Genomic DNA, 21,916 nt, shown 5'->3' with positions numbered 1-21,916 from the left:
CGATGGCGCGCGCCGCCGAGTTGAGAGTGGGAGTTCCCTCACTATATAAGCCGAGCTCGCAGTAGAGCAAGCATTTTGTTCGGTTCCAATCCTCGACCCAAACACATCCTCTAGATCCTACGGCTTTGGGTGCTCCCGAAGCCTCTCACATACTCTCCGACTCAGGCGCTCCCGAGTCGAACCCGGGCGCTCCTGGTGAGAGTTTCCGCTGCCTTGGGCGCTCCCAAGGCAGAGTATAGATTTAGGCAGTGGTCGCAGATTTTAGACGGGCAACATACGCACACTAGGCACAATGCCGTGTCCGTGTGTGCCCGTAGCGCCTGCTAATGCTTCGGACGCAGAGAACTCAACTCGGAATCGCGGCTTCCACGCGTACAGATACAGAGGCTCGTCCGTGTAAAGCCAGCGTTTCGGCTGCCGTCGGATAGAAGAACAGGCCAGACTTATACACTGTCTGTCCTGTTCTTTCGTGGCGTCGCCGGCAGATATCGCAGATCCGCTTCTCGGTAACATCGCGGAGTCTTAAATAATTTTAAGTAGTACGAAATCCGAGTCACCGAATTGTGTATGGTCCGACATTTTCAAAGTATAATGTAATATAAGTTTTTAATGTACAATGCAACAAAAATTTTCCGTCCCACTTAAACAGACTGCGGACTGTCGGTTGTATATACTTTTCATATTTTCTGTAAGTACAACCGGTGTGGTTAAAAATTTTTGATGCATTCTACACATCTGATTTATCTGAAAGCAATATAATATTAGCACAAATAAATATATGTAACATGTATACAAGCGCGCGCCTGTATTTTAATTAAAGGTAATAAGACAATTGTCTTATTTAATTAACTAAATAAAGAATTTGTAGAAAAAAGCATGCAACTTGCCAATCTGCATGAGCATCAGCGGAGTTGTATATTTCAGGCGGTGGCTGTAACATAAAATAAAACATATTATTGTAGACATGAATATTGGTTAATCAAATTAGTAAAAAAAAAAAGTAAAAGGGATATTTAATAAAGATTTTATAAAGTAAATTTATGCTCACCTAAGAGTTGCTCCGCCGATGCATGATGCTCCTCCTTTGAGATGGGATGTGTCGAGTCATCTTTTCGCGCACTGGAAACTCTCGCGAAATACTGTCATTAACCACTAACACTATCACTCATAATTTAAATTATCACTCATTAGTTTACATTATCACTCATAGTTTAAATTATTATTAAAACACGGCACCCCGTATTATAAACGAAAACGCGAAACTGTACACTCACACTCACTCACATAATATTCACCGCGCACTTTATTACACTATGACTCATAGTTTAAATTATTATAAAACAAGGAAAAATTGTTCGAATAAGAATTTAAAACTACTAAAATACGCATCGCACAATCCGGCGTAACGCGAATCTCTCAAGCAGCAGATGCCAATTTCCCGAATTGCGTGCAGTAGCGCACGCACTATCAGACACGGCTAACGATCCAGAAAACGACACTCCGCGAGGGACAGACGAATACTCCGGCTGTACAACGATCAATTAAAAAATAAATTAAAAACGCGAATTACTATATCCCGAAAGCGCGAAACAATATTCCGTTCACGAGAAAAGCGACCTTGTTTTATAATAACTTAAACACGTCTGTACGCGATCTGGCGCGATCGCGTTAGTTTAAAGATAGATTTGCTCAGCAATGAGCTCGACGCGTGATCGATTGAGCAGGGATGAGATGGAGGGTCGATCGCAGGTATTGAAAAAAGAGCCCGAAGAATTAAACGACAGAAAGGAACTCACTGTATTTACAAAAAAACACAAAAAATACAATCGCGCCGCTGAAGTCAGAGAACTTAGTAACCGAGCGGAAATCTTCTCGACCCGGCTGATCCGTCGGAAATCTTGACGGTAGATGAGTGATCTACCCGGCCGTCGGAGATCTTGCCGCGGACGACGGAGATCTTGAGAGCGCGAGCCGGGAATTGCCGCGAGCGCGAATCCCTGTACTCCAGCGGTAACGATTACGTGTAGATAGATTGGCGCCGAGGTAATAAATTCACGGAAAGCGAATTTATTGAATTGCGATTAAGAGCGCGAGATAAAGAAAATTATAAGAGGCTAGACGTAAGTCGTCGCGTGAGCGCGAGCCGATACAAAGGCGAGACGCACACGTGCGGAGTTCGAGCGAAACTGAACGTCTTTTCGCGGTACTGAGCCCAGGATAGTCGGAACCTGGCGACGAAAACACAGAGAAGTCAGCGAAATTCGGTTTGAACTGGATTAGGCTGACTTCTGCCGAAAACAAAACGCTTGGAACCATCGGCGATCCAAGGATATCGACAAAATCAACAAATACGCGACGATTGGGCTCGAAATATCGCGACGCTGGAGCACATACTGGGCGCGAGAATTACAATATAATTTAGCCGCGCTGCAATTCGCAGTCGAATGAACATACCGCCCGCGTTGAAATAATGCATTTCGAAAAATTACAACGGCGGATTACGTCTCAACAAAATTGTCGCGGTTCACCAGACCCTACAGAATTGTCGCCGGTATCAATAAGCTAAATCTATACAAGGCAAAGAATACAGCGATGATATGACACGTCGTCAAGGTCGATGGCGCAGCGCAGACAATAATATGTGAAGTCAACTAAAGTATCCACGAAGAAAAGAGCATACAAGAAAGTTAAGCAAAAAAAAAATGTAACGTGAAGAGACAATGACTAACAATGATAAGATGTACAATGATCGACGGATCGCATTCTACGTAGCTGTTGTCTCGACATCGATCGGCAAGACACACAATTTCGAGAGAGGCCGTTTATACTCAGAATGCGCGGTTCTGATTGACGCAACGCGAGTTAGCCCGTCAGGGCCGGGAAAGCATTCAACCACTCGTCCGAGCTCCCATTTACAAGGAGGCAGCGCGGAATTCTTTAAGATTACGAGCTGCCCAACGCGGAGAGCAGGTAGCACCTTACGCCATTTAGCGCGCTGCTGAAGCGTGTTAACATAATCATCATACCATAGAGACCACAATCGTTCAGTCATATGGTGAATCATTTGCCAACGGCTCAAACGATTTTCGGCCAAGTCTAGCGTGGATTCCTCGGGGGGGGCGGTTAATGCTGACCCGATTAAAAAGTGACCCGGAGTGAGCACGTCAAACGAATCGCACGAATCGCTCAGAGGGGCGATAGGCCGTGAATTTAGGCAAGCTTCCACGCGGCAAATTAACGTAGAGAACTCTTCGAATGTGAGAGTGTGCGCACCGAGGACGCGACGCAGATGATATTTTACGCTTTTAACTCCTGCCTCCCACAAACCACCGAAATGTGGAGCGGAAGGAGGAATAAAATGCCATGAAATTTGATCACTGGCATTGCGACTCTGAAAATTCGGATCTCGGACGGAGTTTCGATAGGCGGCGGTCAGCTCACGATCAGCTCCAACGAAGGTCGTGCCGTTATCGGAGTACACGTTTTTCGGACAGCCGCGGCGGGCACAGAAGCGCGAAAATGCATTTAAGAACGCCGGCGTGGAATAATCTGATACGAGCTCCAAGTGCACGGCGCGAGTAGCTAAACACACGAACAATGAGATATAACACTTGGTTGATTTGATACCGCGACCTCCGGAGGCGCGAACAAAAAACGGACCCGCATAATCCAGTCCGCAATGCAAAAAACATCGTGCAGGCGCGGAAACGCGATAACGCGGAAGATCGCCCATCAATTGCGAGGGGGATACGGCGCGTTCTCGCACGCAGATTACGCATTTGTGTACCACGAAGCGAACCAAACTTCGCGCGCGAAGAATCCAGTATTCGCGTCGCAACGTATTCAGGGTAAGCTGCAGTCCGGCGTGCATCGAACGGAGATGTGCGTGCGACGCAATGAGTCTCACCAACCCGTGAGGTGCCAAGACAATCGGATGTCGAATTGAAAATGCGAGTGGCGCATGGCGAAGGCGTCCACCGACACGAATAAGTCCGTCACGGTCAAGAAAGACATTAAGCGCACTAAGCGAACTTTTAACGGACAGCGGCTTATTTTGTGACAGCGCATGCAACTCGTGTGAAAATACAGCTGTCTGAATGTATTTTAGCCAAAACAGTTTGGCAATGGCACATTCGTCCGCCGTAATAACCGACGAACATCGCTCAGCTTGTCGGAGGTTATTTTTGCGACGACACAGCGCGAAAAATCGAAACAGATACGCGGTGACGCGAATTAACTTTGGCCACGAAGAGAATCGCTCGGCCAAATCAAAATGCTCGGAAGCGACGGACGCTGTTAACGCGGTGAGCTTACGTTCCAACGGCGCGGTAGGAGGGACGGTCGCGATCGAATTTGGCCACTGTTCTGACGAGAGCTTAAGCCACGGGGGCCCGTGCCACCAAAGTGGGTGATTCAGCAGGTCGCTTCCTAGTAGTCCGCGTGACGCACAATCCGCGGGGTTATCCTTCGTGACTACATGACGCCAAGAAACATTCGCGAGACGGTTTTGAATGTCCGCGACTCGATTTGCCACGAACATTTTCCAATGAGACGGGGGTTGCTTTAGCCACGCTAGGACGATTGACGAATCAGTCCAACAAGTGCATGAGATGGCCTTGGGGAGGATTTCGCGAACGAATTCGATTAATTTAGCCAGCAGCACGGCTGCGGAGAGCTCCAAACGCGGAATGCTTAACAGCTTAAGCGGAGCAACTTTCGACTTCCCGACTAACAATGACGTTGTGACCGTTCCGGAGGAGGATATAACTCGAGCATAGACAACGGCCGCGTACGCATCACTGGAGGCATCCGCAAATCCGTGGAGTTCGATAGAAGCTGAGTCAGATTCCACTCCGATCCACCGAGGAACATGCAATGAATTTAATTGACTGAGGCTCGAATAAATTTTTTGCCATCGCGTTAAAATTGACGGAGGAACAAGCTCATCCCATGCGGCCTTGAGTTTCCAGAGACGCTGGATCAAGATCTTTGCGCAGATGATCGTCGGAGTACCCCACCCCATTGGATCATAAAATTTGGCAATCGTCGACAAAATTTCGCGCTTCGTCGTGGGGGCGGACCCGTCAAGCGACACGCGGAACCGGAATTCATCGGAGTGAGGCAGCCAGTGAATGCCAAGAATCTTTAATTGTTCGTCTAACAACGGAATCGGATTGCATGCTAGACCATGGTCAGCGGGATTGATGTCCGCCAGCAATTTTGACGAGTTACTGGCCCATTTCCGCAAGGTGAACCGACCACGATTTAGCAGTTCAATAAGTTGATCGCGTTTTTCCACGAGTAGAGAGACGCTATGAGCGCCGAAAAGGACGTCGTCTACATAGATGTGATCACGCAAGATGTCCCGAGCGAGGGGAAAATTGTGGCCGTCATCCAGCGAGAGCTGCTGAAGAACGCGCAATGCGAGAAATGGGGCGCACGCCGTACCGTACGTGACGGTCAATAATTGATATTCGCGTATTGCGTCGGTTGAACCGGGCGACCACAGGATCCGCTGATAATCGATATCACTTTCGGCGACAAGGATCTGGCGGTACATTTTCGCGATGTCCGCCGTACATACATATCGAAATAGTCGCCATCTAAGTATAACAGTTGGCAGATCGCTTTGCAATTTCGGCCCGGAGTACATATGCTCGTTGAGACTCGAACCGTTCGACGTAAGACTCGACGCATTAAACACGACGCGAATTCGAGACGTAGCGCTATCGAGACGATATACAGGATGATGTGGAATGAATACTTCCTGTGAACCTGACGATGTGGCGATTCGCATGTGACCGAGAGATTCGTATTCGGTCATGAACGCACGATACTCTGCAGCTTGTGCAGGATTGCTCTGAAAGCGACGCAATAACGATTTAAGGCAACTGAGCGCTTTAGTTTTAGACGAGCCGATGTCAATCGGCGGCGGCGTCTTAAACGGAATGCGTACGACGTATCGGCCGTCGGTCTGGCGAGCGTGAGTATTTACAAAATGAGCCTCGCATTCGTTGTCCTCGCGTGATGAGTCGCGATGCGCGGGGGGTTCTTCCGTTTGCCAGAACCTTTCGAGTGCGTTAGCGAGGTCGAGCGATTCACTGTTGTGAGTGACGGTGAGATGCACTGTCACGTTCGCGAGGGGTTCTTTCTGGTCGGCAGCGTCACCGATACGCGAGTCGATTGGGCCCGACACTATCCACCCGAAAATAGTATTTTGCGCTATCGGCTGAGTTGGAGCGCCCTTCTTTAATCCGTCAAGAATAATCTCGTTATAAATGTCAGCACCGAGGATGACATCAATCGGTTTAGAACTGGCGGGATTGAGATCGGCGAGTTGAATATTTAGTAGATGCGGAAGCGAAAGAATACCGGCGTTACCGCGAGGCGCATATGAGGTGAGAGTAGGCATAATTACCGCGAGGCGGTCGATCGACGGCACTTGTCTATCAACGGGTGAAATAGAAATGTTACCGACGAAATTATATGTACCGACATTCGAACCGCCGACGGCCGCAACCGAGATCGGAAATCGGATTCGCTTTAATTTGAGCAATCTCGCCACGGACTCCGACACGAAGGTCATTTCGGAGCCTTGATCAATCAGGGCTCGCACACGCAATTGGCGGCCTGAAGAGCTGGATACCGAGATCCATGCAGTGGCGAGCAGTACAGTGGTCGGTCGCTGAGGCGAAGCGCGGGACGCAACGAGCGCGGTGATCTCGGCATTTTGAGACGGCGGTGCCGCTGCATCGCTATTCGATGGTTCTGGTGGAGAGGCGGAACTCGAGCCGGCGGAATTTTCACCGTGCAGCATGGTGTGATGTCTCTGATGACATTTCCGACACGTGAATTTGCTATTGCAATCGCGAACTCCGTGATTGCCGCTTAGACAATTAAAACAGCGTTTGTGCACTTGAGTTAGGTTACGCCGCTGGCTCGAATTTCCCTTTACAAACGAGGGGCACGAACTAAAGAAATGACGAGACTGACAAATCGGACAGATAGACACGGACCCGACATTTGACGGCGCGGAACGTCCGCGAAGCGGAGTCGCAGCAACCGCGGTATCAGGAGCAGGAGCGGACACGGAGCGCGTAGATGCCGTCGCAACATTGACTTTGTGCGGAACATTCTTTACTCCCGACGGACGCGACGAGGTAACGACGACGTCATCGAGAGCGCGCTGACGAGATTGCAAGAAATCCAGCAGCTCTGTCGTGGTCGGAAGCGTGTCGGAGTCGCTTATTCGCATGCTCCAGGCTTTTCGAGTAGAATTATCTAATCGTTGGCTGATGATGTACACAAGCATATCATGCCACAAGTCGCGCGACCGACGATTCAGATTTTTTAAGGCGGTGAGCGACGCACTCACCTTATCGATCAGGCCCTGAAGGTCGCTCGCGGATTCTTTAGTGATAGACGGGAGATTCAAAAGCGTCGATAAATGACCACGAATTAAGCGCCGTTTATTTTCAAATCGCGTACTCAACGCTTTCCACGCAACATCGAAATTCTCCGCCGTAACGGGTAATTCACGCACACATTCGAGGGCACTACCGGTAAGGCAGGAGAGCAAGTAGTGCATACGCGCGAAATCCTTCAACTCTCGATTTTGAATGATTAAAGCTGTAAACCGATCCCGAAAATGTTCCCATTGCTCCAGACTCCCGTTGAACGGAGGGAGTGAGATGGGAGGCAAATGAGAAAGCGCGAGATTCGGTCGCGAAAGAAGCGAGGCATTGTCACTGCCTGAATGATTAAGACTCACGACCGGGGGTTCAAGAGACTCGAGCGACTCGTTCATGTAGTCCAATGCAGCTTGGTAGGCGTCCTCAACCTCATCGAAGACGTTGTTTTTGAAATAGGGAGTGGTAGCTTGAGTAGTCTCGTCCACTAGCCTTAACAGCTCAGAATGATCCAGGAAGAATCGCGCCCAATTGTCCTTGATCGTCGAGATGCGAGAGCGCAATGTCGCGGGTGTGACATTAGCGCGGCCGAGTTTTTTCAAATTATCCACCGCTCGAATAATACTGCGTTGGAGTTGCCCTTGAGCGAGCAAGAGTTGCTTAGCGGCGTCGTTCATAATAGCGGAGGAGCGCACCTCTTTGAGATCCTTGCACACGCGTCGAATCCGGCTCGAAGGACCAACAATTTATGTACGCGATCTGGCGCGATCGCGTTAGTTTAAAGATAGATTTGCTCAGCAATGAGCTCGACGCGTGATCGATTGAGCAGGGATGAGATGGAGGGTCGATCGCAGGTATTGAAAAAAGAGCCCGAAGAATTAAACGACAGAAAGGAACTCACTGTATTTACAAAAAAACACAAAAAATACAATCGCGCCGCTGAAGTCAGAGAACTTAGTAACCGAGCGGAAATCTTCTCGACCCGGCTGATCCGTCGGAAATCTTGACGGTAGATGAGTGATCTACCCGGCCGTCGGAGATCTTGCCGCGGACGACGGAGATCTTGAGAGCGCGAGCCGGGAATTGCCGCGAGCGCGAATCCCTGTACTCCAGCGGTAACGATTACGTGTAGATAGATTGGCGCCGAGGTAATAAATTCACGGAAAGCGAATTTATTGAATTGCGATTAAGAGCGCGAGATAAAGAAAATTATAAGAGGCTAGACGTAAGTCGTCGCGTGAGCGCGAGCCGATACAAAGGCGAGACGCACACGTGCGGAGTTCGAGCGAAACTGAACGTCTTTTCGCGGTACTGAGCCCAGGATAGTCGGAACCTGGCGACGAAAACACAGAGAAGTCAGCGAAATTCGGTTTGAACTGGATTAGGCTGACTTCTGCCGAAAACAAAACGCTTGGAACCATCGGCGATCCAAGGATATCGACAAAATCAACAAATACGCGACGATTGGGCTCGAAATATCGCGACGCTGGAGCACATACTGGGCGCGAGAATTACAATATAATTTAGCCGCGCTGCAATTCGCAGTCGAATGAACAACGTCATTCCGTATTATATGCGAAAACACGAAACTGTACACTCACACTCACTCACATAATATTTACCGCGCACTTTATTACATTGTCACTTAGAGCGTAACTTATCATAAAACAAGGAAAAATTGTTCGAATAAAAATTAAAAAATACTAAAATACGCATCGCACAATCCGGCGTAACGCGAATCTCTCAAGCAGAAGATGCCGTTTCCCGAATTGCATGTAATAGTAGTGACCAGCAATAATAGCATGACTCACTGCGGCAACGGCGACTAACGCGCGTAAGCTAGGGTGAAGTGCGACAGCTCTTACCGCGGATCGCGTACGTGAGTACTGAGAGAGCGAGAGAACGAGGAAAAGTTGGAGGAAGGCATCTTCATGCTCTGTTCTGTTCGCGACCGTGCGTGTGAGAGAGAACGCACGAATGATCGCTAAAAAATCATTAGAGGCGTCTATAATGATTTCTTAGCGATCACTCATGCGTTCTCTCTCACACGCACGGTCGCGAACAGAACAGAACATGAAGATGTTTTCCTCCAACTTTTCCCTCGTTCTCTCGCTTCTCTCGGTACTCTGAGGTTCACGTACACGATCCGCGGTAAGACCTAACGCACTCCACCCTAGCTCACGCGCGTTAGCCGCCGTCGCCACAGTGAGTCAGGTTATCATTGCCGGTCACTGTACACTATTAGCACGTCTTATCAGACAGAAAATCGACACTCCGCGAGAGATAACGCGTACTCCGGCTGTACGACGATCAATTAAAAAATAAATTGAAACGCGAATTACTATATCCCGAAAGCGCGAAACAATATTCCGATCACGAAAAAGCATCCTTGTTTAATGATAAGATAACGTTCTCCGCGCACTAGATCACTCGCGGGATATTCACGACACTTCCGTTAAATCTTTAAACACGACCCTGAGACGTAAGCGCGGTCCAACTGTCACTTTAATTCTTCGGTCGGTGTAACGAACGACACAAAACTTGCACGAAGCATCGGTATAAAACGAGCCGCGATATAAAATATTTTTACCGCGGTAGACACTCGCAGGATAGTCCACGACACTTCCTTTTAACCTTGGATCTCGACACAAGAATCTAACTCTCACTTCAAGCAAGGTCCACGTCACCTTGTTGCTCGGTCAAAAGTCGTCGGTAGAATGACCGCGGGAACTTCCCCAACCCCTTCCATGTTTTCCTACTATTGCGCGGGATATTCTTTATCCCCTCGTGTTACCCCCACCAGGGGGTATTCACTATCCCGCTTTTTATCTCTACCGTTATTCAAAACGCGCAACCACCTTTTTCGTTAAATTTTCGAACGACACAAAACTTGCACGAAGCATCGGTATAAAACGGGCCGCGATATAAAATATTCCTACCGCGGTAGACACTCGCAGGATAGTCCACGACACTTCCTTTTAACCTTGGATCTCGACACAAAAATCTAACTGTCACTTCAAGCAAGGTTTACGTCACCTTGTTGCTCGATCAAAAGTCGTCGGTAGAATGACCGCGGGAACTTCCCCCAACCCCTTCCATGTTTTCCCTACTATCGCGCGGGATATTCTTTACCTCCTTGTGTTACCCCCACCAGGGGGTATTCACTATCCCGCTTTTTATCTCTACCGTTATTCAAAACGCGCAACCACCTTTTTCGTTAAATTTTCGATTTTGACTCGAAAAATCGATAGCTCAATAATCATCGAATAGAACAGAATATTAATCATAATTTCACTATCCCGCGGATATTCACTATCCCGCGTTTTATTTCTACCGCGCTTCAGAATGCGTTACCACATTTCTCGTTAAATTTTTGATTTTGATTTAAGAAATTGATAGCTTAATAAGACATCGAACGGAATAGAATATTAATCGTAATTTTTCTGTTTCAGATAATACTCTAGCATTGAAGGAAGGACCGACCCGACATTCCGCAGACATCCTGAGAAAAGGAGGAGGACCAGGAAGGGTATCGTGCATCGGCGGAGCAACTTTTAGGTGAGAATTAATTCTTTTTTATAAAATTTTTATTAAAATAAAGCTTTATCTTTACATTAATTTAAATGCTAACATATCTACATTAATATGTTTCATTTTATGTTACAGTCACCGGCAGAACTTTAGAACTCCGCTGAAACTCATACAGATTGGTAAGACATGATTTTCTTTTCGTCTATTGTAATTGGGGTCTTTTAAAAAATAACGCGCGCATGGATTCTTTTAGTAAATTATAAAATCATTACAAAATCTTTTTGTTTTAAAAAAAGAAAAGGACAGACAGTGTATAGCTCTGGACTTTTCTTTTATCTGACGGCAGCCGAAACGCTGGCTTCACACGGACGAGCCTCTATATCTGTACGCGTGGAAGCCGCGATTCCGAGTTGGGCTCTCTGCGTCCGAGGCATTAGCAGACGCTACGGGCACACACGGACACGGCATTGTGCCTAGTGTGCGTATGTTGCCCGTCTGAAATCTGCGACCACTGGATTCAGGTTCCTGAAAACCTCGGGCGCTCCCGAAGCTCCACCACCGAGGCAACCGGGTACCGCCAGCGCCCGGATACCCCGGGCTACCGAGATTCCCTAGACGGGCGCTCCCGTCTAGGCTCCGGATCTATCGTACGGCATTCAGCCGTCGACACCGCCGCAGTCGGGCGCTTCCGACTGCCGCTGACATCCAGAGCACTTCGTGCCAACACAATCCTCTGGACGGGTGCTCCCGTCCAGCACCGGATCCGCTGCACGGCCGCTAGTCGCCGGCATTGCTGCGGTCGGGCGCTCCCGACCGCTGCTCTCCGGGTTGTCGCAAATAACTTTGGCTTCCCCGACGGGCGCTCCCGTCGGCCCAGGCCACATCTAACCTCAACTTCTCGCGGTATCTCAAATCCGCGCGAACCCTGGCTCCGGCGAGCTTAAATTCGGCAACTACGCGACACGGAAAGTTGCTACCGTTACAAATATGTAATCCAATTAGGAATATAATTTTATTGTGCGTTTTATCTCATTTCAGAATATGATAATACAGGGTGTCCCAAAGTCATGTAAACAAACTTTGGAACTAGGTAGATCTCGTTATTTTAAGAAGAAAAGTTCTTTACCATTTTTTATTCCGAGTAATATTAAGCGAGATAATAATTATTGAAAATTATGTCTTTTGGGCGGAACTTACTGATCCCCACACCGCGCGGAGACGCTCTATCCATTGGTAGTCCCCAATTCTTGCGTTCTCGATTATCGATAAGAAAAATAAAGGCGCACGGGGCAAGACAGGCGGTTACGATCAGCCCGCCTAGATAAACTGGTCTAAACCAGGAATCAAAGAAAGGCGACGACGCGTAACAATACAAAGAAAATTATCAATGATCAAGAAAGCAAGGATTGGGGACTACCGACGGATAGAGCGTCTCCGCGCGGTGTGAAAAGCAGTAAGATCCGCCTAAAAAACCTAATTTTCAATAATTTTTATCTTGCTTAATATTACTCAGAATAAAAAATGGTAAAAGACTTTTCGTCTTAAAATAACGAGATCTACCTAGTTCCAAAGTTTGTCTACATGACTTTGGGACACCCTGTATATTGTAATTCATGACAATACAAGTGATCACTCTTATGTACCTGATTCAGATACTTCAAAAGAAAGTGCAATAGAAAATTAGCAAAATTCGGCAGGATTATTAAAATCTGAGGATCAAAATTTTTTTAAAACTTCCAATAATATTACTTTAGAAACTTCATCTTCCTTTAAAAACAGTGCACCAGATGACACTAATATGGTTGTAAAAGCCACAGAGTCGGGAAATAAGAAAGTTTTTTGTTTTTATTGTCAAACAGAGCAATCGAAGATAAGTCGACATCTAATACAAAAACATAAAGATATAAAAGAAGTTAATAACATTCTTTAATTCCTAAAGGACGAATAGAACGCAGAGTTTTAATAGATAAAATTTGAAAGAATGGTCAGTTTTTTTTAATACTAATTCAAATATTAATACGAATAAATTAAAAGATATGCAACGTCCTAAATACAAATATTATAAAACTGCTCGTGATTTTGCCGTATGTGCTCAATGTAAGAGCAATTATTCGAAAACAACCATTCGACACCATTATAAAAGATGCAAGAGCAGAAACACTGAAAATAAAAGAAATGTATTAACGAAATCGAGAAGAGCAGCAGGTCGTATTCATGAATCTGCAAGTAACATACTTTGGCAACGTTTTTCCAACTATGAGAGATGATAGTGTTTCAAGAGTTATAAGCTACAACAAATTGGCTATCAACTTTGGAAACAAATTGTGTAAAAAATTTCAAGATCCTTATTTCTACGATATGATCCGACAAAAATTACGCCAAGTTGGCCGCTTTCTTATTCAAATAAAAAATAAAAAAAATGAGATTAATGATCTCTGTTCAATTTTTACGCCTGACAATTATGATGAGTGTCTTAAAGTTGTCAGAATTTTAGCAGGCGTAAACGAATCTGGAACTAGATTTAAAACTCCGTCATTAGCAACATCTTTAAGAACATTACTAAAACAACTTTGTTAACGATGCATTACTGTAATGATAAAAAAATGTAATAAAACTGAACGAAACTTGCGGAACAGTTTTGCGTCTAATAACAGAAGATTATTCATCTTCCATTGCTCAGACGGCTGTTAAAATGCAACAAAAAAATAAAAGGCATTTAAAAAAACTATTACCCTCACAAGATGACATTAAGAAATTGGAAACTTATTTAAGAGATAAACTTAAAACATCTTACGAATCATTAGAGCAAACTTTTTCTTTAAACACTTGGGAAACATTGACAGAAAATTGTCTATTGTCTATTTTGTTATTCAACAGCCGTAGACCAGGAAAAATTGAACGATGTTGCACCGCAGCCGGTGCACGGGGTCCTGTCCTTCAGAATCCGCGGGAAAAGGCGATAAGGGTTTTATTCTTTAAATATATAATCGTTTTAATTGAATTATTGTTACAATTTCTTTTGATCTTCCTGTCTTTCTTTTCGTTACCTTCAATGCGCGTTCTGGCGTTATCACGCAACCTCGGCTCCGCGAGGTCTCTCCTTTCACGGAACTCGTATTACTATACGGTATCGCTTACTTCCCGACACGGACTCTTAATCTTGGCTTCAGACTTGACTGCCCGCCGGTGACGATCCGTGAGTATTTAATAATGACGTTGGGCCTTGACATCATCCGGTTGCAATGCCGAAACTCGGTTGTTCGGCGAATGCAACCTTAGCAGTTTCGGCAATAAGTTCTCGCGACTGTTTCTCTTTTGTTTATTATTACTTAATTGCTCAAGGTGGATTGCTGATACAGCATCATCCGATATTATTCTGTTGCGAGATCTTATGCCGAAATGCTTTACATAATCTTATTTGTTGTAACGGGATTCGGGTTACAACAACGAGCTGGAATTGAAGACTTCAAAGTTTTTGAAGAAATAAACGAAAGTACAGTAGGTACGAGTCACTTAACGAGAATGAAAGAAAAGCGACAGAAAAATACGTTCGATTCACTGTTAAAAAAAAGTTAGGCCGCACTGTACTTGTTTTACTTCACAAACAAATGTTAAGAAATTTAAAGTTGCTTTTAAGCTACTGCGAAAAGGCATGTTATCATCCAAAAAATCCATACTTCTTTGGAACACCTGATACATTAAAGGGCAATTATCGCCATTTAAACTCTTGAGTTCTCATGAGAAAATATGCAGAAGCGTGCAGAGCACTACATTCTGATAGATTACGAGCAACAAATTTAAGAAAACATATAGCTACCATGTGTACGAATTTAAATTTAAAAGATCATGAGGTTTCCGATTTGGCTAATTTTTATGGGTCACGCTGACAAGATACACAAAGAACATTATTGGTTACCTATTTTAAGTAGAGAAATATTTCAAGTTTTTAAATTGTTGGAAATTATATGTTACGTCAGGGATAGAAGTATTTTATAAGTTCGTTAACCGCTTCTCGGAAGCTTAGGAAAAGGCTCGGGAGCAGGAAGGGAGGAGGAAAAGATTTGGAGAGTGATGTAACAGCCGATCCTTGCGTGGCGCGTATTTGGAGATGCCACGCGTAAACGCGCTAGGAATGGGTTCGAGTCGATTACGAGGAGGAGATAACGCGTTATATTGGTTTTTTTTAGGGAAAGAAATTTATTTCTTATTCCCTGGGACAGAACCGGAGGTGATTTTTTGCAACAAAAGATATTTTGGTTAAATTAAAATAACTATTTCTGAGTTCTCAATTACATAAGTTGACAAATTTAATATTAATTAAGTACAATTTTGGAAAATAAAAACAAGTTAAACGAATTAAAAGAAAGAATAATAAAAAAAAGAAAAAGGAAAAGGTCTTACTAGTAAATAAATTTTAAACATTGTTTAAACTAAGTAGATACATTATGAGTAATGAAAAAAAAAGGATTATAATAAATTTAAGTGTGTACACGTGTATTTGCAAATGAGCATGATTTTCCAATGATGTTACTCCAGTTCAATTTCAATAATTTCCGCGATTTGTGCGGTTGATCTTGGGAACACCTGATCAATGAGCCTGATCGGAGCTAAGAAGAAGAGTTTCACCCCGGGATAGTAAATAAGGATATTTTGATCAGGAGTCGCCCTCCTGGCCTCCCTCTGATCTCTTCGGGATCGAAGTAGTCAGGGCCTATGGTATAGGCCCTTTCCGGGACAGGATCCGTCCACGGAGTGCAGGTTCTACGGAAGAGCTCGAGGAGAGGGTCTACAACCGCTCTCGGTTTCTCTTGCTCCCCGAGGAACTCTACGCTCGGGGCGGGGGAAGGGGAATGACCCGGGCCGTCAGGCTCTTGCCAAGAGACGGTTTCGTTCTCAGCAAAGGAGCCGACTTCCTCGGGTTCCCCAGGATAAAGAGTTGGTGACGGGATTGGAGAGAAGCATGCTCTAGGAACAGCTCCAGGAGAAGATTCGGTGGAATCTAAGGATTTGTCGGGAGTGTAGGAGGGAGAAGTAGGGCTGAACTGCTCCGACTCAGGCTCGGATGGCGTCGGAGTTCCTGATCGCGATGGTGAAGGTGACCGGGGCGAAGAGTTTTCTTCAACTTCCGGGCGCTCGCCGTTACACGGTGAGTTAGGAGGAGCGAAAGGAAGAGGCGACCATGACCGCTCTGATCTCCGTTTCGGAGGTTCGGGTAAGACCTCCCTTGGCGCCGCCGCGAACAGGAATTGAATAAAGAAACTTCGTACTAGTTCCCATAATTCCCGAATCTTCCGGTTTCTCCGGGCACAACTTTTCTTAATTGATCGAAGGTTGTTTGATTCCACTAAAAGGTTTTAATTTAGAATTGAATTAATCGAAATAATTATAGAGGGAAAATGTCAGGGCATCACGTCAGATTCCTCCTTCCGGATCTCTCTATACATCACCTTAGAGATTCTTCCGGTTTCTCTGACCGGACGGACCCTCACTTAAGCTAAGGTTTTGATAGTCACCATTTACTGGCGGCATATCGCAACCTCCGACAAAAGGAAGCCCATTAACCAGGTCGAGTCATTAAAGAACTCGAAGGACTCAAGAGAGATACCGAATTTGTGGAATGCGAACGGCACCCCGACAATACCCTCGTAATTCATTTTGGATGTATATATAGAGGGTGTCCCAGTTGATGTAAAAAAATTCTTAGTTGTAGGTTGGGCTTCCGAAAATAAGTAGAAAAGTTCTATACGGTTTTGTAAGTTAGGCGTTAATAATCGAGAAAATAACATTTAAAGATTTGACGCCTTCAAGCAAAACGCGCCGTTTAGCTACCGAGACGTTAGTGGACCTAGAGTGTGGCTTATCTTACTCTATTCACAAAGAAATGAGTAATCTATGAATCTCTGTAAATAGAGTGGGATGGGCCACACCACCACTCTATTTACAGAGATTCATAGATTACTCATTTCTTTGTGAATAGAGTAAGATAAGCCACACCTCTAGATCCACTAACGTCTCGGTAGCGTTCAGCGGCGCGTTCTTACTCGCACGGGGGGCGTCAAATCTTTACATGTTATTTTCTCGGTTATTAATGCCTAACTTACAAAACCGTATAGGACTTTTCTACTTATTTTCGGAAGCCCAACCTACAACTAAGAACTATTTTACATCAACTGGGACACCCTGTATATATATAATTTTTAAAATTTTAGTGGAACCGTTTTGAAGAAGAGGAGAAAAGAAGGATTAAATAAATGTTGAGACTTACTTCTTGTTGTCTTCGGTTATTCTTGGACGAGTCCTTGACAATCTCTTTATTTGCTGAGCGTTCATAAAGGTGTCACAAGTCACTTCTTAACTCAAAGAGCGATTAATCGTTTAGAGATGATTCAGAGACTGAATGAGAGCGAGTTCCGCCAAAACACGCGGTTTTATAACCTCGGAAAAGGGGAGGACTAGCGCCGGGTTTTCATTTTTGAAAAAGTCAGTGTTCTCATTTGCCAGCCGTGTCCCTCCACTCTTCCTTTTTCTTAATTATTGGTTACTCAGATCTCATCCTATCTCTGATTTTCCTAAGCTCTAGTTTTTGCCCTTAGGTTTTTAATTAGTGGTGAGGAGTTCCCGATATCTATTGGCCCGAGAGAAAAAATTCGTTCGTACTAATCTCCGCTCGCATGGCTTCCCCTTCCAACCTTGCAGAATATTGTCATTGACAGTTAGGAGAAAATTCTTAAGGGCTCCCTTTTCATTATCACCGGGTCGCGTTTGTTTATGGGATCTAGTCGCGTGTCATATTCTTACGACTGCAGGACTTTCGCGCTCTTGTTTTGCTTATACCTCGGAGCCACGGTATAACTGCGATCTCAAGTGCTTTACTTATCGCCAGATATTCGATATTGATTCTAAATCGTTTTAGGTCCCTATTAGTTTAATATTCCTTGAAGAGTTTTCTGTTTAAATTTTCGTCGGCATCTATAGCATGATTGTTCTAAGTTTAATTTAAGCATCCAGCGATAAGGATTTCGGAGTATAAATTATTTCTTCTGGAAGCTTGGAAGTTCTCTCTTGTCACCAAATAATCACGGTTTACCCCTTTTATCTAATTTATTGAACGCGTGTCGGAAAAAAGAAGATGTGGAGTCCGAGGACGTAACACATACATGGAGAAATGAGCGATGACGAAGTAAGCAATAGAGAACAAAATATTAGTTTTAATATAAAACAGGAAACAGCGCATATGACAGGTATATTTAGCTTTTCCACATTAATAATAATAATAATAGAACAAATAAATAAAAATTATTTAAAATAAAAAATGTTATTCCGATATTTAAAAAGTATTTCGTGCATTATGAAAAATAAAAGTAAAATTTATACCGAAAATATCATGAAGCTAGCTTCGGAAAAGCGCGTAAATGGTTTTTTTCAAACTAACTGTTTGTTACGTCCGAAAGCTGAAAATCGGAAAGCTAACGATGCAACGGGGCAAAATCTTTTATTCGCCGCTAAAAGAAGGGACGGTACCGCTGCGGCAGAGGCGCACGAGCTGAGGTTTCGAGTCGGGGGTCAACGCCTTTAATAGGCGCTATGACACTCCTTTCAAAACGCGAGCGGCCTATGGCCCCTTTTTAATAAAAGAATCTAATCTTATTTATAGGAACAGGGCCGTGCTAGTCTTAAGCGAATAAAAACCAGAGCATGATTATGTTGAAAAAAAAATGATATTGGTTTATTCAAACGGTTTTACAATTTCACGGTAACTATTGCTTAGATAATTGTTACAATTAAATTCATTCTTTGTTTTAAATTATTGCAAGTGTTTGTGAATGTTCGCGGGTGTACAATTTTTCGGTATATGAGTATCTTTACATATGGTTCTCTTGATGAATGTGTGAATGGCAGTGTGCGTGAGAGTGTCGGCAGGGCGGGGAAAAATGGGAATAATGGAAAGTTCTAGGAAAGAAGGGCGGAGGATGTGTTGACCCGAAGGGACAATTGGTTATCTTTGCTATGTTATAATGAAAATGGTGAGAGCCTGGCCAAAGATAATTTCTTTCAGGCTGCTCGATTGAAAATGACCATGGCAAGCAAGGAATAGATGGACGAAATTCGGAATCCTTGCGCTTTGATAACCACACATATGATAGCCACAGCGTGGTAAATGAGATTCGCAATTGTAAAATTTTCGGTGGGAGGGATATTGGTAGTTTTCAGAGTCGCAAAAACGGGAAGCTGGTGGATTGTTATCCGGAGCGTAGGAAGCGGACTTTTTTTCAGGGTGAGGAATAACGGTAGGTGGACGGACTATTGAAGTAGAAAAATCTAAATCTGAGAACGGATGGTATGTTTCGGGCTTGGAAAGAGGTTGGGAATTTGAAGGGAATAAATGCGAATCTATTTCAAACTGAGGGTATATTAGCAATCTTTCGCTGAATTGAGGGAGTGGAGGAACGGATTCACATCGGGATGCCGATTGTGTGATATCTGGTGTTGTATAAGTGATAGAATTTGTTAATAGACGCGAAGGGGTTGAATTAAGATGTGCTGATGTCCCGGATGGAGGAGGTCGCAGGATCTCAGCGGGTGGCTGTCGCGTCAGATTCATGGGGTACGCCACTATAATTTACGGTTTGTTAAACGTTCCGATCTTTATGATCTAATCTTCAACTCACTTCTGCTGGTTGCAAGTTGCAGTCTAGCGGTCTTTGTTGCGGTTTCCTCTGGAGTGAGCGGCGTAGGCTTGACAATGGCTTCGTATTTTCGGTTTGAATAGGTTGGTGAGGGCGTCGAGTCCCTGATCCAGACGTTCTGCATGGGCTACTTGTTCGTTCGCGAAGAAATCGGGCAGGGTAACGATATGAATACGTTAAGCCTTAATTCGGTAGTCGTCTTCGCCCTAAAATCGCGGGCCTTATATAGCAGAAAAGTTGAAGGGTGGGAGTATTATCTCATCTCCCTATTTCCTGATTATGCTCCAATTCTGAGTCATCCTGCGGAGTTTTTATTACACCAATTGCCTTGAAGCTCCTTAGCTGTTGCCAGGCGCGATTACACATATTATTTTCTTTGATGATCGTTGCGAAATGCTTACTGTTTCGGCGCATCTGCCCATTGTAAATCTTAATATTTCCTATTATAGAGTCGGCGTCTCTATTTTATCTAGGTAATAAAATTGAAAACGGAGGTCATAGGGTTCGTATTCTTACTATTCAGGGGGGGTTTTTCTAAGTGTCAACGGCTGCGGGAGTCTTTGTCTTGTTTTACGACTTTCCGTTGATTAGTCAAAACCGTACTGCTCGAGGCGATATCATGGTAAGATCAATTTAGGTTTTACGACTGTATTATTGGCCGAACTGAGCTGTACGTTTCCGGCTACCGTACGGGTTATCTCACGGGATATGGGAATAGATTTTTCTTCCCCCCAATTTTTTATTGGTGACGCCTTCGCTTGGCAAATCATCTTCGTGCACGTGGACCTCAGCTTCTGGTCAGAGTTATTAAAGCTGTGTTTACTGAGAGAGTGATCATACAAGAAAACTGCTCCAGACGTAACAGTCCGATTTATTCATTTGATTCTTTTCATATCTATAGATTTTTGTATTTAATGTGATAGATTCGATTGTATTAATAAAAATAAGAAAAAATATACCGAAACTTCTTATGATTTCTTATAAAATAATAATTTATTATAAAATACATTTATGAGAAAATAATTACTTTCGTGTTTACTCCATTTTCTCTTACAGATTCGTTTCACAACCAAAACAGCTCACGTCACAATGAGGAAAACCGAGATAAAACTTTATCTTCAAATAAAAGTTATAAAAGAAAACGTTTAAGTAAGTTTAAATTTCGAAATAAATTACGAATGTATTATGCAAGAAATAAGAATTATAGTTTTTACATATTTTAGCGTCGCCATTTGGAAAATGTGTACGCCGTCGTAGGACTGAAGAAAAAAAACAGTTGCTTATAAAATATTCAACCATCATATTACAAATAAAGTCCAACTTCCTTCTTTTAAAAGAAATTAAAAAAAAAAAATACGAAAATCCTACGATATTTACAGACAGAAGCTGTGCAACAATTAAAACCTGGGTAAACAACTAAATAAAAAAAAAAATTTAAATCTAACGGGTGAACATCGCGACAATTTACCATACACAAAACAAAACCAAAGTTAATATTCAGCTTTATAGTTCAGTAGTGTGATAATAAATATCTTGTATACGATTTAGAGTAGAATAATCTCCGATAATACAAAAATAATTGCTTCATCTATTTTCTTTATGAGTATTGACATAAGTATTATTATGTTACAGTATATATTGTATTACATTAATTTAAAAATTAAGTTGTAACATTATAGCACGTCATTTAAGTATAAATGTTTAATTATAAATCAACACAATAATCAATTTCCTTTATTCTTAACCTAAACCTGCATAAATAATATTTTTTATACTTACTGAATGTAATGGAAACAATTGAAACTATAATTTAAACTACCTATTCATTTACAGTGTTAATATTTCTAAAAAAGAGAAAATTTAAAATTTGGTTTCCGGTCCTGATTTCTACAAAGGCTACTATTACATACGTCTGTCGATCCGTTTTGTCGGACATGCTGATTAGCTGATACTGCGCATGCGACTGTCTGTCCGACAAAATTTTGTCGTATCCATATAATATGGATCTTGTTGATAGTTGACACATGGTCGGCATATTAGCAGTAACAAAGAAAAAAAATCAAAATAAAAATGAAAGAAGAAAATAATGTAAGTTGTTCATATATTTTTATATTATATTTACATCTCATTTATTAAAAAAAAGTATGTAACCATCTATACATAAATTATATAAAAAATGAAGCATTACTATAATTGTCGAAAAAGGTCCGTAAATAAAAGGCCGCGCAACTTGAAAAGTACAAGAGTTTTTATTTAAGAGAATACATCCGTCTTGGTAGAGCGATCGGA

General features: G+C 43.5%; 1 protein-coding gene across 1 annotated transcript; it reads right to left on the bottom strand.

Moving 5' to 3' along the window:
- Positions 1 to 920: 920 nt before the first annotated feature.
- Positions 921 to 8,086, bottom strand: LOC139105297 (uncharacterized). The gene is made up of 2 exons (XM_070661310.1): positions 4,315 to 8,086; positions 921 to 931 (listed from the first exon to the last, which is right to left on the bottom strand). The coding sequence occupies exons 1-2, from the start codon at positions 8,084 to 8,086 to the stop codon at positions 921 to 923; spliced, it is 3,783 nt and encodes a 1,260-aa protein (XP_070517411.1).
- Between the last annotated feature and the right edge of the window lie 13,830 nt (positions 8,087 to 21,916).

This window comes from Cardiocondyla obscurior, linkage group LG09 (genome assembly GCF_019399895.1).
Source record: "Cardiocondyla obscurior isolate alpha-2009 linkage group LG09, Cobs3.1, whole genome shotgun sequence".
Taxonomy (NCBI): domain Eukaryota; kingdom Metazoa; phylum Arthropoda; class Insecta; order Hymenoptera; family Formicidae; genus Cardiocondyla; species Cardiocondyla obscurior.
Note: the sequence above shows the minus strand (reverse complement) of the source record. Positions and strands in the feature narration are given on the sequence as shown.

Excerpts from the sequence above, each read along its gene's own strand:
- LOC139105297 (XM_070661310.1), bottom strand. The coding sequence starts at position 8,086 with ATGAACGACGCCGCTAAGCAACTCTTGCTCGCTCAAGGGCAACTCCAA.